The sequence below is a fragment of the Neodiprion fabricii genome, chromosome 5 (genome assembly GCF_021155785.1).
Source record: "Neodiprion fabricii isolate iyNeoFabr1 chromosome 5, iyNeoFabr1.1, whole genome shotgun sequence".
Taxonomy (NCBI): Eukaryota; Metazoa; Arthropoda; class Insecta; order Hymenoptera; family Diprionidae; genus Neodiprion; species Neodiprion fabricii.
The window spans coordinates 32,792,323-32,805,076 of record NC_060243.1 but is presented as its reverse complement, the minus strand read 5'-3'; the positions used below and the strand labels follow the sequence as shown (position 1 = coordinate 32,805,076).

The window sequence follows — 12,754 nt, the reverse complement described above, 5'->3', positions numbered from 1 at the left end:
TGATTGCGGAAGGACATTCTTGGGCGTCTGTTTTTTTTTTCTTTTTTTCCACTCTCTCTCCTTTTCCGCGCCTTAGTAATCGTCACAAATTTACCCGCGCCGTTTACATCGTTCCAGTTACATTCCCCTGCTGGGTATCCCAGTATGCAGTTTTTAGATTTTGAATCGAGGCGTGAAAGACCCAACCATCCGATATTTCCGGTGTTCTCACCACAGGAAACTACATGAGTCACCGTATAATGGGATGTATAACACCGAAAACACGGGCTCCCGCTACTTCACGTTCAGGGAGCGACCGGGGGTCCCTTTAGATCCCCTTCGCCCGAACCTTTCCGCGGGTTTTGTATTCTATGGCGATCGAATCTCTGCCATAGGCGTACGAAACGCACGAAAGCAAATCGCGCTCGGTCACCTTCACCGAAGACACCCTGTGGTTTGGAAATTTGAAAAATCGGACTCGGAATGGTCGACGAATTTGAATTTACGTCGATTTCGATGCCGAGTCAAAGTCCGTTGGACGAAAATCTACGCGAAACGCTGGAGCGAGACGAAATCACGCGGTTCCACGCCCATGCGTGATGCAGGTTCGCCATGTTGGTAAATTTAAAAGGTTCCGTTTCGATATTCGAACAGTCACTCTGCAGCACGGGAAAAGCCTTCAGCCAACTAATTGTTCCCGAAAATATTATACGTATCGGTGATTGACGTTTCATCGCGATGCTGATGGTTATATGAAAAAATGACTACTCATTGAACGGAATGAAGAGTGACGCTCCAAAAGATAGCTGCCTGCCTACAACCGTATGTGTTGTGCGTGTCTCCTTGTTCATCGTTACACCTACTTATATACATATCGGAAATTGTTCGATAGGATTTTCAGTCACACGTTTCACACGATGAATAAACGAAGAAAAAAAATTTGAACAAGACAGTTGAAATATTTGAAACGATTATACACCTCGTAATCCGATTTTTTTCGAGCTGTACCGGTGTACACCGATTTTCCGATTTTAAATCAATTTTCGGTCCCCAATTACAGCTCCAGATTTTTCCCCTAATCTCGCTTTCATCAGTTTTCTCCTCGTCTTAACTTTTTTCACAGGGTTCTCTATACTCTTCAACATTCCGGGTACGCGAGCAGCCGCGAACTTTATTAACAGATACAAGAAAGGCATTCCAATGGTAAATTCTTGGAGGCTTCTTTTTCTGCTATACCTCTCGCGTCGTACCAGCCTCCGTTAATTGCTTAATTATAAACACCTATAAAATTCCTGCGTACGTTTCTTCGCGACGATTCCAAGTAGGTGAAATTTTTATTCATATTACATTACACCGTACCTTTGGTACGAGGTAAGTGTCGCAAAGATTATCTAAAGAAGCGGACCATCTATACACACACATGTAGGTTCCGCTTTTATCAATCGATCGAATTGCTGACTATGGTTCGGAAAAATGAAAACCACTAGGTGGTGGTTAAATCAATAATAATCATTGTCGTTGGTTTAGATAGACGGCGAAACGCGATCAGGCTGGTCCAAGAATCACGTGGTTTCTGGTAGGGTGTTTCTGGCCCCAATCTGGTAATAGACGAGGACCCCCATAATTCAGAGCTAACCCGAGTCCATCTAATGCGAACCCCCGGCGCGTGTGTGTAGACCCAAGATCGCCACACACCGTTACAGATATGCTTCGCATGTGTACAACAGGCTGCGCATTCACCTGGATAGCCTCGGCCCTTCTTCTCCAAACTATACGCCTTCATACCGGGCGCTCAACGATCCAAGGAAATATGCAATACGTCGAAAATTGCCCCCATCATCTCTGGTCGAAACGATACTGTCCCGTTATCATTGTCCGATCCCATGGATTCGCGTCCTGCAGTGATCTGATTAGAGTTTGGCGAAAAAAGCACCTCAAGCCATGAAAGAAAAGATTCCACGGACGATCGGTCGCCGGTGTGTCGTATACTTAAAAGGTTGATCGCCCGTCTGGCCCAAATAAGGATTCACACGAGTTGATATTATGTCAAATAATACTTATTAATGAATATCAAGCTCTTACATACCTTGACATTACGCGTCTTCCGTACGAAATGTCTAGGAATGAGCGATTCTTTCCGATTAATCGAGAACACCGATGTTTTCTTCATTGATTAATCGATGTTTGATTTAGTTTTCTCAACGTTGGATGAACTCGATTTTTTTCCGTGATTTTGTAATTCGAACGTGGACGACGAGGACTAACTGCGACGATTGAACAAAAATCGAAGTTAAAAAAAAAACAATAACTGTTGATGTGTATATTTGTTAAAAAATGAGGTTATACAATAAACAAAAATCTTTTTCTTGCAAAGATGTAAAATCTGTATTTTCGCGACGATTTACCGATGTATCGACCTTTTTTCTTTTGAAGCTCATCTATTTACATAATCGATTTTTTTTTTTCGAGTATCGATTATTTTCTGAACATCGCTCATCCCTCGAACTAACGCCGGTTGGCCATAGAAAACTGTTTATCTAGAGAGAGCGTTTCACGCACATTACTATGTGTCTAACTTGTCCATTGAGACTTACTTTGTTAGTCTCGCTATTTTAAATTCAGGTTACAGCATGTGCATTTTTGAATCCTATGATTGCTGGGTGGGTTTTACGATCTCATGATTGCTCCTGAAGCTTAAGACATTTTCGCGATAATCGCGCATCTTAATACCGGACAATTTGCCTGTAACCTAATCTAGGGGTTGGTGATAATTAACGCTGTGGGCAGCCCGGTTGTTTACTGCTCAGGCAGCTATTCAATCTGGCACTAATTTAGTGCGAAGCACCCTTACGTTATACTATACTGCTCTGCTACGAATGGAGCAAATGGAGTAAAGTGATGCTCGGTGAATGGGGAAGGCTGTGAATGATGCTCTTCTGCGGTGTGTTCGAACACCAAGTACGAGATCGCGCACTTTAAGCCGTACAGAATTAAGCCTGCAAGCCTAAGGCGCTCCTCCCAGGGTCCAAATAGCAAAAAAAAAATATGCCGCTACAGGAAAATGTTTTCTCATGAGTAAGGAAAAAGTAATATCACAGCAGTGTTTCAGGAAACACATGAAAGTGGGAATTTCGAATTTGCATTCGAGTATGCGGAGTTGCCCAACGTCAGGCGTGCTGGCTGACCATTCAAGTGCTTATACTACTTCCAACAATGTTGGTCTCATCGCGGATCAGTCGACAGGGCAGGTCTCTGCATATTTTTGATACAGGAAAAAATGGCGAGTCACTCTTTAAATAACGCGGGTTTTATTACGCAGAAGAAAATGTTCATTCTGGACGAGGTTTCTTACTCAGCGTTTTTTTACGATGGCTGATTATGGTGAATACCAGTTGTTCTTGCATTTTTACACATGGTTTAGTCTGTAAGTTCCTTATCGGTTGGTCTATGAAAAAATTGTCACAATATTACAAATCTTGTTTTTTCAGCCTCTTTTTAATGATTGTTTGAATCACCTGTACATTGCCATACACGCATCTCGATTCCTCAGTTTTAGCTTATCGCTTCTATTTCTTTAGGAAAAAAACCAGCACAGGGTGTGTCATTAATTTACGTATCCCATAGAAATGTGGACCAAAGTGCCATCCCTATTCAAGCAAGGTTGGAAGCGAGACCGTGAATTCAAGGGGTCAGATGGAATTGTCTGAAACAAAGGTCAAGTTAGTTCCGGAGTTTGAATTAAATTTAAAAGAGTGTCCGACCGCTCCGCACACTTTGCGTGAAATTTTGAAGCTCGGGGTGATTTTGAAAGAAGTCCACTCCCGTTCCGGTACAAGTCTTGGGTTGACATGAGGCAATTTATATGCCAAGTGGACGTTTCAATACTTCAATAATATATTTCCCGAAAGATAAAACCCCAATAGGTGGTAGCTGATGTGATCATATAGGCAAATCGTACGAGTATCACTTCACTTTCGTGTATGCGTGTGTAGATTCCTTTTGAAAAAAACTGACAAAATCAGGATGCGTTTCAGCGCTGTAAATTATGTTCGTGTTCCAGAACCTTTTGCATTGTATTGAACGAGCGAACTAGCCTGTACTGCACTTAGTCCATACTCAAACTTTCATGCATTCCGGACACGTGACGATAAATGGTATTCCCTCTGAAGGCTTATTTCCATTCTGTCATCAGTTGTCCTTACGAATGCCGTTTGTGAATCGTATATAAATGGCAGATAGCAGCTGAGTTGTAAGTTGCCGTACATCGATTTGAAGATTACAAACAACTCTTAAATGGCTGCCTGAAGAACTTTTCGATTTTTTCTCCAGTCAATCTCCGTTTTCTTTTCAATACCACAACGTTTTTAAAAATGCGTCAAAGTAAAAACACGTAAATTCAAAGCTAACTTTATTTTCACAAATCGAACCTCTAAGTTTACTTCTTTCCTTCACCGTTCAGAACACCAGTCATTTGGACTAGACCGCAAAATTCTATTTACATATATTCCGTATGTTGCTTTGATCACTATTCAAACGAAGGTATATTAATTTTCATGTCTAACTTGAGCGGGAGGAATCGGGGCTCCAGGGGTGAGTCGATAGTATTTAATTACAGGTACACGTCAAAAGCGAAATAAAAGTCAGAAACCCACCATTTTGCACTGTGGCGTGACCGAAGACACGGATGTCCACCGACGTGACATTTATACATCGTTCGAGGTACAGTAGAGAAAATAGACGTTTCATTTCATAAAAGCGTACAAAGTGAACTTGCGATTCTGATATCACGACAAGGCCAAGAGATATGTGAAAAAACTCATGACCGAAGGTACGTACCTGCTTTTTCTCCGTACCTACCTTCCTATCTAAAAAGAAATAGTTAATGGTTAGAAAAAGTTTAGCGTTCGTCGAAGGCGACACGCGGGGACAAAGCCTGTAAGAGAAAAGCTCCATCCTCGGCCGATCGATAAGAAGCTTTATGTTTTTGCAAAGACTTTGTCATCCGATAGCGACAGGGCCGTCACGTCAGTTAACGTCGTCTCCTCCCCCCCCCTCCCTGCCCACCCCTGCCCACCCTCCCAATCTGCTCACCGAGCTTAGAACCTGTCCAAATTTCACCGACGTGGGCCAACTGATGCACTGCAGGTGAACTACATCGGGTGGGTTGGGTAAGAACTGTACGTCCATTAGCATCGATTATAAGTCAACTCAGTCAGGTTCGTCTAGAACGATACGAAAACACAGAGTCGCGTCTTTCAGGAATGGTCTCAACGATTTTTTATTCTTCTCCCTTTGTTTGGGTTTTCCGAAACGCCGGTTTTCCCGTCTCGGTCCACCCCTGGTCGGCGGACAGTGACGAAGAAAGATAGTCCATCTCACGCCGCAAGTATCCGGCAACTTTGACGCTTACTCCCTTGAGACTTTCTATAAATACACCACGGGGTGGAAGGCTATTCTTCGGCTAACCAAACTGTTGAGTTTACTCGAGCTGTGTACGGAGTGAGTCTAAAGTATACAACCTTTGTCAGTGATCGATTTTCAGTCACTCAGACCCGTTAATTATGCACGCGTACAGTATGCCTATTTATTACTACAATATCTATTGCTTATGTAACGTAGCTGAAGTATACAGGCAGTGAGCTGGGTGGAAAAACTCTTACTTCAAATCTCTAACTTCCTGCTAGTCGCCCTGCTGCCCAAAGGCAAATAAACTGCTTTTGATGGAAGGGAATGAACAAAATTACCTTCCAAGAACTCCAAGGGGAACGTAAGAATTGTGTGAACTTGAAGTTGAATAACGAGTTCAAGGTGTCGACCAAATCTTACATCGAGCACCACAGATCGAAAAAGATCTGTCGTCAGATTTTCCTGCACCGGTACTTTGCGATGAATAAATGGTTATTTTCACGTCTCTAGTGAAACGGCGTCCATTACCATAACAAGTACCTGTATATTTTTGAATGGGAATCGAGCATAATTTCTTGGCGAGCTACCAATTGATGGATAATTTTTCTCCGCGATGGCTGCTTGACTCTTTCCGGTTTCTGAACAGTTTCTTCGCCGCCGGAGTTTCCGGTGCTCGCATCAAGATATGGAGCTGGAATTGCTGAAAACTAACCGAGCTGAAGAAGGAGACGCGGAGCACATAAGTGGGATTTATTGCCTTCAAGTCTCGATAGTTTGAAGATAGTTTAAAACGATTTGGAACAGGGCCGTATAGCACAATGCCGTGTGGTTTCTTGAGGTTGATTTAAACGCACGGTGGATAAACTCCGCACCGTATAATGTAGGTACATCCCCGAAGCAATTTCCGTCGACAAACCAAAGGAACAGAGGACCAAAGCGCCTGGCAACAATAAGGAGAAGCGCACACAGAACGTGCTTGCAAACGCTCAATGCCCCCATCGTGTTACCCATTAAACCATGGGTAGGTTGGCCGAAGAATAACTCACTTCCGGCCTATTCTCGCTATGAAACAATTTCGCCATATCCAATTATTAAAATGAACGCAGAGGACGGGTTCGTCAATGGTGGCCAAAAAGCACGTCGTGTTAAAGGTATAAAAGAAGCTGTTTCAAGCGGGGGTTGTAAAAAGGAATGAAAAAATAAAGATACGAGCAAACCGAGAGACAGCTGTGAGAAAATGACTCGGGACGGGTATTTATCGTGAAAATTAGCAAGCTGGCGAGAGGGGCTGACGGAATTCCACGAGACGTTACGTCGAGGTGTCTGACATGTACCGTATAGGTATGTATACAGCTAGCTACCCTCTTTATGTTCTTGGAGGGACGAGAAAGACGATGGGCCGAGTAGGTATATTCCAGGGCGGGTGACTGAGCTAACGAAGATAGGGAGACGCTGCAGGTGGAACTGAGACGTTGACGATAGAGACAAGCCAAAGAGAGGTGGTTCGCAATAAGGGGCTTGCGCGGCTGAGGGATCAGGGAGTGACGTCTGATCTTCATTAAGCTTTTCCACCGAGTTTCAAACTTCACCGACGACGACGAAGAGGAGCAAGAAGACGAGGACTAGGATGAGTACAACGATAACTGCCTAACAAAATTTTACCTACAACCTCTTGTCTACCTGGAGGCTATCGCCGAGGACGATATTCTCGAGGATCGAACGGCGGAAGTATTCCGACTTCCTCGGATAACCCTCAATGTCGAATTCCGCATTAGTTGCTTTGTATCGTAATGGTAGAACTATGGTCAGAGTTGACGGTGTTTTCTTAAACCGTACTGAAAATATCAATCTCGAAGTTCTTGGAAGGTTAATTTCATCGCCTAGATGTTGGTATTTATATTGCAACACTCTCGGGTGTTACGGAAGTTAAATACGGGTTTGTTGAGTAATCAAGAAGTGAACAAGACAGACAAAGATTAAAAGATGGGAAAATGCGAAACAAGGCGGTTTATTACAATAAATATTGGTTGACGTAGCGGCCTCATCCATTTCAGAACATATCAGAGCTCTCATCTATCTTTTATCCATGATGACCACTAGATCATTAGAAAGGGGGTAAAACGGGTGATTTCACCTTTTGCAACAATATAGTCAGATACACATTCCATGAAGAGCAAACTTTTATCGCAAAGTAGTTCAATTTGGCGATAAATGAAGTCGCGAATGAATATATTCGTTCTACAATCAGCAGCAAAGATACGTATTACATACATGTTAAAAAATATCTGTATACCATACCAACCTGCACGTTGAATGCGAAGGTGGAAAATGTATGAGGGTATTGGTGAGTGTGAAGTGGGTAAGAAAAGTCGAGATGAGATCTCGAGTAAAAAAAACTATAGGTATACATGTAGACACGGATGTGTGTAGTTACACGCATGCACACCTACCTGCTATACCTTGGCAAATAATATTTTTCACGGTGAGAAGTTGCGTGACGGGCGATCAGTCACGGTGTATCCGATCACCGAAGGGGGAGAAGACTCGTTGTCATGGTGAGGCTAAAGGAATGGAGAGGTGCGGATTAGATATCCTCAACCATATATATGTGTGCGTATGTGTGGATGTATATAGGTGCCCAGGGTCCCTGCTGCGTACATCTACTGTACATCAGAATCGCCGCAAGTTGGTACAGGAGTCCCATAGCCAGGCGATACATCATCGTTAGGCGACTTTAGACACTCACCTATTTCGGCATTGCGTCACGTTGCTTTCAATCAGTAGAATAGAGACTATATTTTACCTTCGGTGACACTGTACCTACGGGCTGATCTTTAAGGTTAATTGTGAAAAGAGTGACAGAATAATGGGATTTAGTCATTGCTCGGAAGTGAGGTCTCGGTACGAAATGTAAATACCACCTACGTACAACTTCTTGAGCGTATCGAAACTGTCGATTAGTAATTGATACTTGAATTCAATATGGCCGCCTTCGTTATCGCTTCACTTCCGATTTTATTTCGGTGATGCGATCATTTCCAGAGCTTACCAAATGGCAAATTTATCGTTTTCGAGGATTTTATGTCTGAGGTTACTCGAAAAATGAGGTACGCAATTGACATCATGCAAACTGTGTCTAAATCAGATGTATGTATATTACGAAGACCAGGTATTTTGGAATTTGTAGGTTATATAATGCCACGGACTATGAAATCGCATTAATAGATGACAGCACGTGAGAATTCTTGATTTGTAAAGTGCAACAAGCCTAGCGCGTTATACTGAACTTCCTCTTACACGGAATCAAATCCGAAGAAAAGAAGCAGCGAAGCAACACAATAAAGTTGCATGGGCAATTCAAGCATTCAGGGTAGGACTGAAGAAAAGTTTTATAGCTAATTTAATTCTATCTGTAATCCATAACCATCAGTAAGTTAGAAATTAGGTACGGATAGAAATTAGCGCCACTTTCTGAGTAACCTACATTCGTAACACCTGTTTCTAAGAACACAACATGGTTGTCAGGGCGTGAGTAATTTATAAAGCAAAAAAGAAAACTTTTTTTGAAATAACCGAAATTCTTTGGTTAGAAAAAACATTCTTTCCAGGTATTTTTTACATGATAATTGTCGTAAATGGCGTTCGACTTGGCAATGCAAATTTTAACACCCAAAACTCTGCTTCTCCTTCATCAAGTGATGAGAATTTTTCCAACAAGGTAAATAATACTTTTTTTCCGAAGTATTCAGCCAAGTTGAATAAACATCAGTTGCTACGACAAATCTTCTCTTTTTCAGTTTCTCTTTGCGAAATACGGATAAAGGTAAATAATGGAAAAATAAATGTAATACAAGTAATCGTCCTGGTGATATTTTATATATTGACATAACATAACTACGCCGACGTGCACATTAACGAATGTCGGTTTCATTTTGTTAGCTTCCACGATTGGTTGCATATATTTGATCGTTGAGAATTGATACGTATATATCGTAAAGTATCAGTGCTTTCGTACACAAGAATTAATTTTAAGTAGTTGAAATGTATAATATTTTATATTCAAATTGTACAAGAATACTAATATTAATAAAAAAAAATTCTGTGCATTGATATTCAATTATAATTCTTAGTTTTCATGTACAGAAATATAAATACTTATACGGTGCACAGCAGCAAGATAGGAATATTGTGTGTTTCAATTGGTTATACCAATTTCAAGTGCCATACGGCATAATAAATAAAATCATTGCAAATGCCACGATTTTCACTATTGGAAATACTTCCGATTTCCAGAATCATTCTGTTAAATCCCCAGAAAGTGCGTTCATTCTCTGTTACGAGAAAAAAACCTTGTCACCTACGAATACAGGTTATACGTATTTACACCTGTATTATTTATTGGAATGTCGATTATTGAGTAACAACTCTATATAGGATAAAAAAAAACCACAAAAATATCATTAATGGGTGGTCATATAAATCTAATTACGTGGCGATATACACGTATTCATGGTTCATGTATGCATAAAAATTCATCGTAATTATTATCAACATTGTTGCTAATCTTCCCATTATTCGAAAGTTATTTTCGAAAGTTGTGATTTGCCAATGTTCCTTGCGACATTTACCCTATACCGTGTGTGTACCTAAATTTTTGAAAAAATATGCCCTTAGTACCTAGATCGCACATGCGAATGTTTATACGAGACCGAATGGAAAATGTTTAAAACATACGATAGAACGTGGTAATAAATAAAGACGAAACATACTATTCCACGTTTTGTATACGCTAACCTATCATTAACAATATTAACAACCCATTACGTGACACGCATTATTCTCTAACCACCTATAAGGTGGATTTCACTAACCCTTGGGACCCTCATCTCATGGGGTTCCAAGTTTTTCTGATAAAAGATTAGTAGGAAAATTGTTCTAAATTAGCTTTCTTTTTTCCTTAATTTGCTATATCGTCACTTATTTCTATGTAATACGTCTTCTCATAAGATTTTCTTGCGCCAACGATCTTTGGATTTAGTTCGTGGCGGAGGATTGCATCGTGTCAAGAGCGTGCCTCTGATCTTGTTGAATAGTCTTCAGCCATTGCTTATGCTCGCACAGATAAGGATACAACGGCACAACAAGTACACTTATATCGTCGACTGACGCCATCGGCAATATTTTCATTTCTTTATCTTCGGGATTTTCAACTTTCCCTCGCCACACGCGGCCCACCAATCGTCCTCGCGCAGCCTGCACCAGCTCCTGAGCTCCCATAGTCAGACTGAGAAGAAAAAAACACGTTTTTTGTTTGCGGGTGAAATAAAATTTGGACAAATAATGGAGCTAATTTGTCCTAAAAAAAAGCCCGGAGCTAAAAAAAAAATGTACCGGTATTCCAACGACGGAGTATCGGGAGCGACCGTCTTCCTCAAAATGTTAGCTGCCTCCTCGTCTGAAACGACGTCCCAGAGTCCGTCAGTGGCGATGATTACGCAATCTCTCTCGCTGAGATCATATTCCTCGAGTTTCAGGGATTGCACTTCAGGTTGGGATGACAAAAACGGTTTTATCGTCACTCCCGTGTTCGCAGCCTTTAATCCGTGGTCTCCAAAGCCCCTAGTCACGCCTATAGTACCCATTACTCTGCTCTGTAGAAAAGTATTGCACCGCGTTTAGTGTATACGCCTTGTTTCTTCCGTTTTAATGTTTTCATCCGTTCTTGAGGGTTGCAAAATAAATTGATAGTTACCCTTTTTCCACGTCCAGAAATGAGGGGCAGTTTCAGGTCTGAGTGGGTCAGTGTCTTGAAGGCCCAGCCCGTCATGTAAGGTTCTCTGTAAATGACGTGAGAGCCCAGTTCCCGCTCTAGTGGACGCCTACGGAATTCGAGCGCGGTAAATTGGCCCCTCAGCAATTCTCCTCCCCTCAAAGAACCCAAGGCTCTTACACGATCCGACTCTGAATCAGGTGTATGATCCCGCGTCAACGCACGTTCTTGCTCACCAACCACCAATATTGCTCTGTAAAATGTTTTTAATAGGTTCTTTAATGTCGACATTGTCAGAAAAATATGGCGTTGGAAGAAGGTAATTCTCTACCTGGAATCACCAGCACCAGCTGCGTACAAAATGCCATTGAGAAAGAGTATCGTGATGGCTGTGCAACCGCCGCCTCCTTTCTGTGACTGCAGTTCCACCATTTGATCCATTTGATTGTAGGCAAGCTCAATAGCACCTACAACCAGATCTCTGCCATTGACTAAACCACCTTGTTTCGCGCTGAGTAGATGCTCGCCAGGTATGGAAGCGAGCTTTTCCTGAAAAATAAAATAAGTCACCAGTAGTACAGACTAATATTCCATCATGTTTCTGTGAGTCAAAGATTTTGTAACTTACATAAATTATCCTGTGGAGATGTAGCCTTGCCGTTAAGGCTACTTGGTATCCAGCATGACCATCAAACATTGAAAACATTATGTAGGGCAGCGTGATGTTCGAATCGACCAACTTTAAATCCCCACGGGTCGCAGTTGCTTGATCCTCATTCCAGGTACTCTTACCAGCATTAATGCACTCTGCATAGCCTGCGCACCAAGGCAACCGACTCAAATCTCTCGGGACAATTATAGGTCGCACTCGATGGTCAGCGCTTACCTAAAAAAAATTATCTTTCAAAATAGAGTTAAAATAACAAGGGAACGTGGGAACATGTGCGATATTATATGTCTCTAAGGTTTAAAACCTGTGTCTCTTCATTGGTAAGACCCAGGAAACTTGGTCTGCTATAAGGTTTAGTCTCAACTTCAAAGACTAGATTAGAGTTGAGAAAATCTGTTCCAATTTCACTGTCCGATTCAGGCGGATACTCGAGTCCTAGTTCACTGGCCCCGACAGCAGTGAGAAGCGCAGATTTGAATCTATTGAACATTGTTATGTTGTTGTTCGCTTCGTCTTATCGCGAGTTTTATTTTCTTGTCCTGAAATTGTTTATTTGCTTTATTTGTTACTACAGGTTATAGGTTAGGCGTCAAATAGAGGACGCATTTTTCCCTCTTTCAGTAAATGCAAACATCTTCTTGTTCGCGTTAATGTTGCGACCGTAATGGCTCGGATTCTTTAACTAACACTAGTAATTTGATTTATTAAATTTTACTACTACACATCTAGCTGCAGGTTATGACAGCCAATTGAAGTTTGACGTTTTGCTTGATGGTCAACAGCGCCCATTTTAATATTACCACTTTACCCACGGACTTACATATAGGACTCCTTACACCATGCATACAGATTACAGATCTCTGGAAAGTAGGGAACTTTTTTGGAGTGGGGGGTGTATGGCTTGGTGAAGCAAGTCAAAAGCAAGGTTA

General features: G+C 41.7%; 1 protein-coding gene and 1 long non-coding RNA gene across 5 annotated transcripts; one reads left to right on the top strand and one right to left on the bottom strand.

Moving 5' to 3' along the window:
• Positions 1–8,091: 8,091 nt before the first annotated feature.
• Positions 8,092–9,717, top strand: LOC124183277. Its single transcript, XR_006870953.1, has 2 exons — positions 8,092–8,492; positions 8,573–9,717. It is a non-coding gene; the product is annotated as an uncharacterized LOC124183277 (long non-coding RNA).
• Positions 9,243–12,663, bottom strand: LOC124183271 (protein phosphatase 1H). 4 transcript variants are annotated; one of them, XM_046571555.1, is made up of 7 exons: positions 12,549–12,663; positions 12,130–12,364; positions 11,784–12,041; positions 11,487–11,704; positions 11,138–11,408; positions 10,777–11,036; positions 9,243–10,669 (listed from the first exon to the last, which is right to left on the bottom strand). In XM_046571555.1, exons 2-7 carry the CDS (start codon positions 12,313–12,315, stop codon positions 10,420–10,422), a joined length of 1,443 nt encoding a protein of 480 aa, XP_046427511.1. In that variant the 5' UTR covers positions 12,316–12,364; positions 12,549–12,663; the 3' UTR covers positions 9,243–10,419. The 4 variants fall into 4 exon arrangements, with proteins under 4 accessions (XP_046427511.1, XP_046427512.1, XP_046427510.1 ...); XM_046571556.1 differs by lacking the exon at positions 12,130–12,364 and having other exon boundaries at positions 12,549–12,639; XM_046571554.1 differs by having other exon boundaries at positions 12,130–12,628.
• Between the last annotated feature and the right edge of the window lie 91 nt (positions 12,664–12,754).

Coding starts and splice junctions, on each gene's coding strand:
- LOC124183271 (XM_046571555.1), bottom strand. CDS start 12,315: ATGTTCAATAGATTCAAATCTGCGCTTCTCACTGCTGTCGGGGCCAGT. Junction 11,705..11,783: donor ATCTCCACAGGATAATTTAT/GTAAGTTACAAA, acceptor TTTATTTTTCAG/GAAAAGCTCGCTTCCATACC. Junction 11,409..11,486: donor GCTGGTGCTGGTGATTCCAG/GTAGAGAATTAC, acceptor AACATTTTACAG/AGCAATATTGGTGGTTGGTG.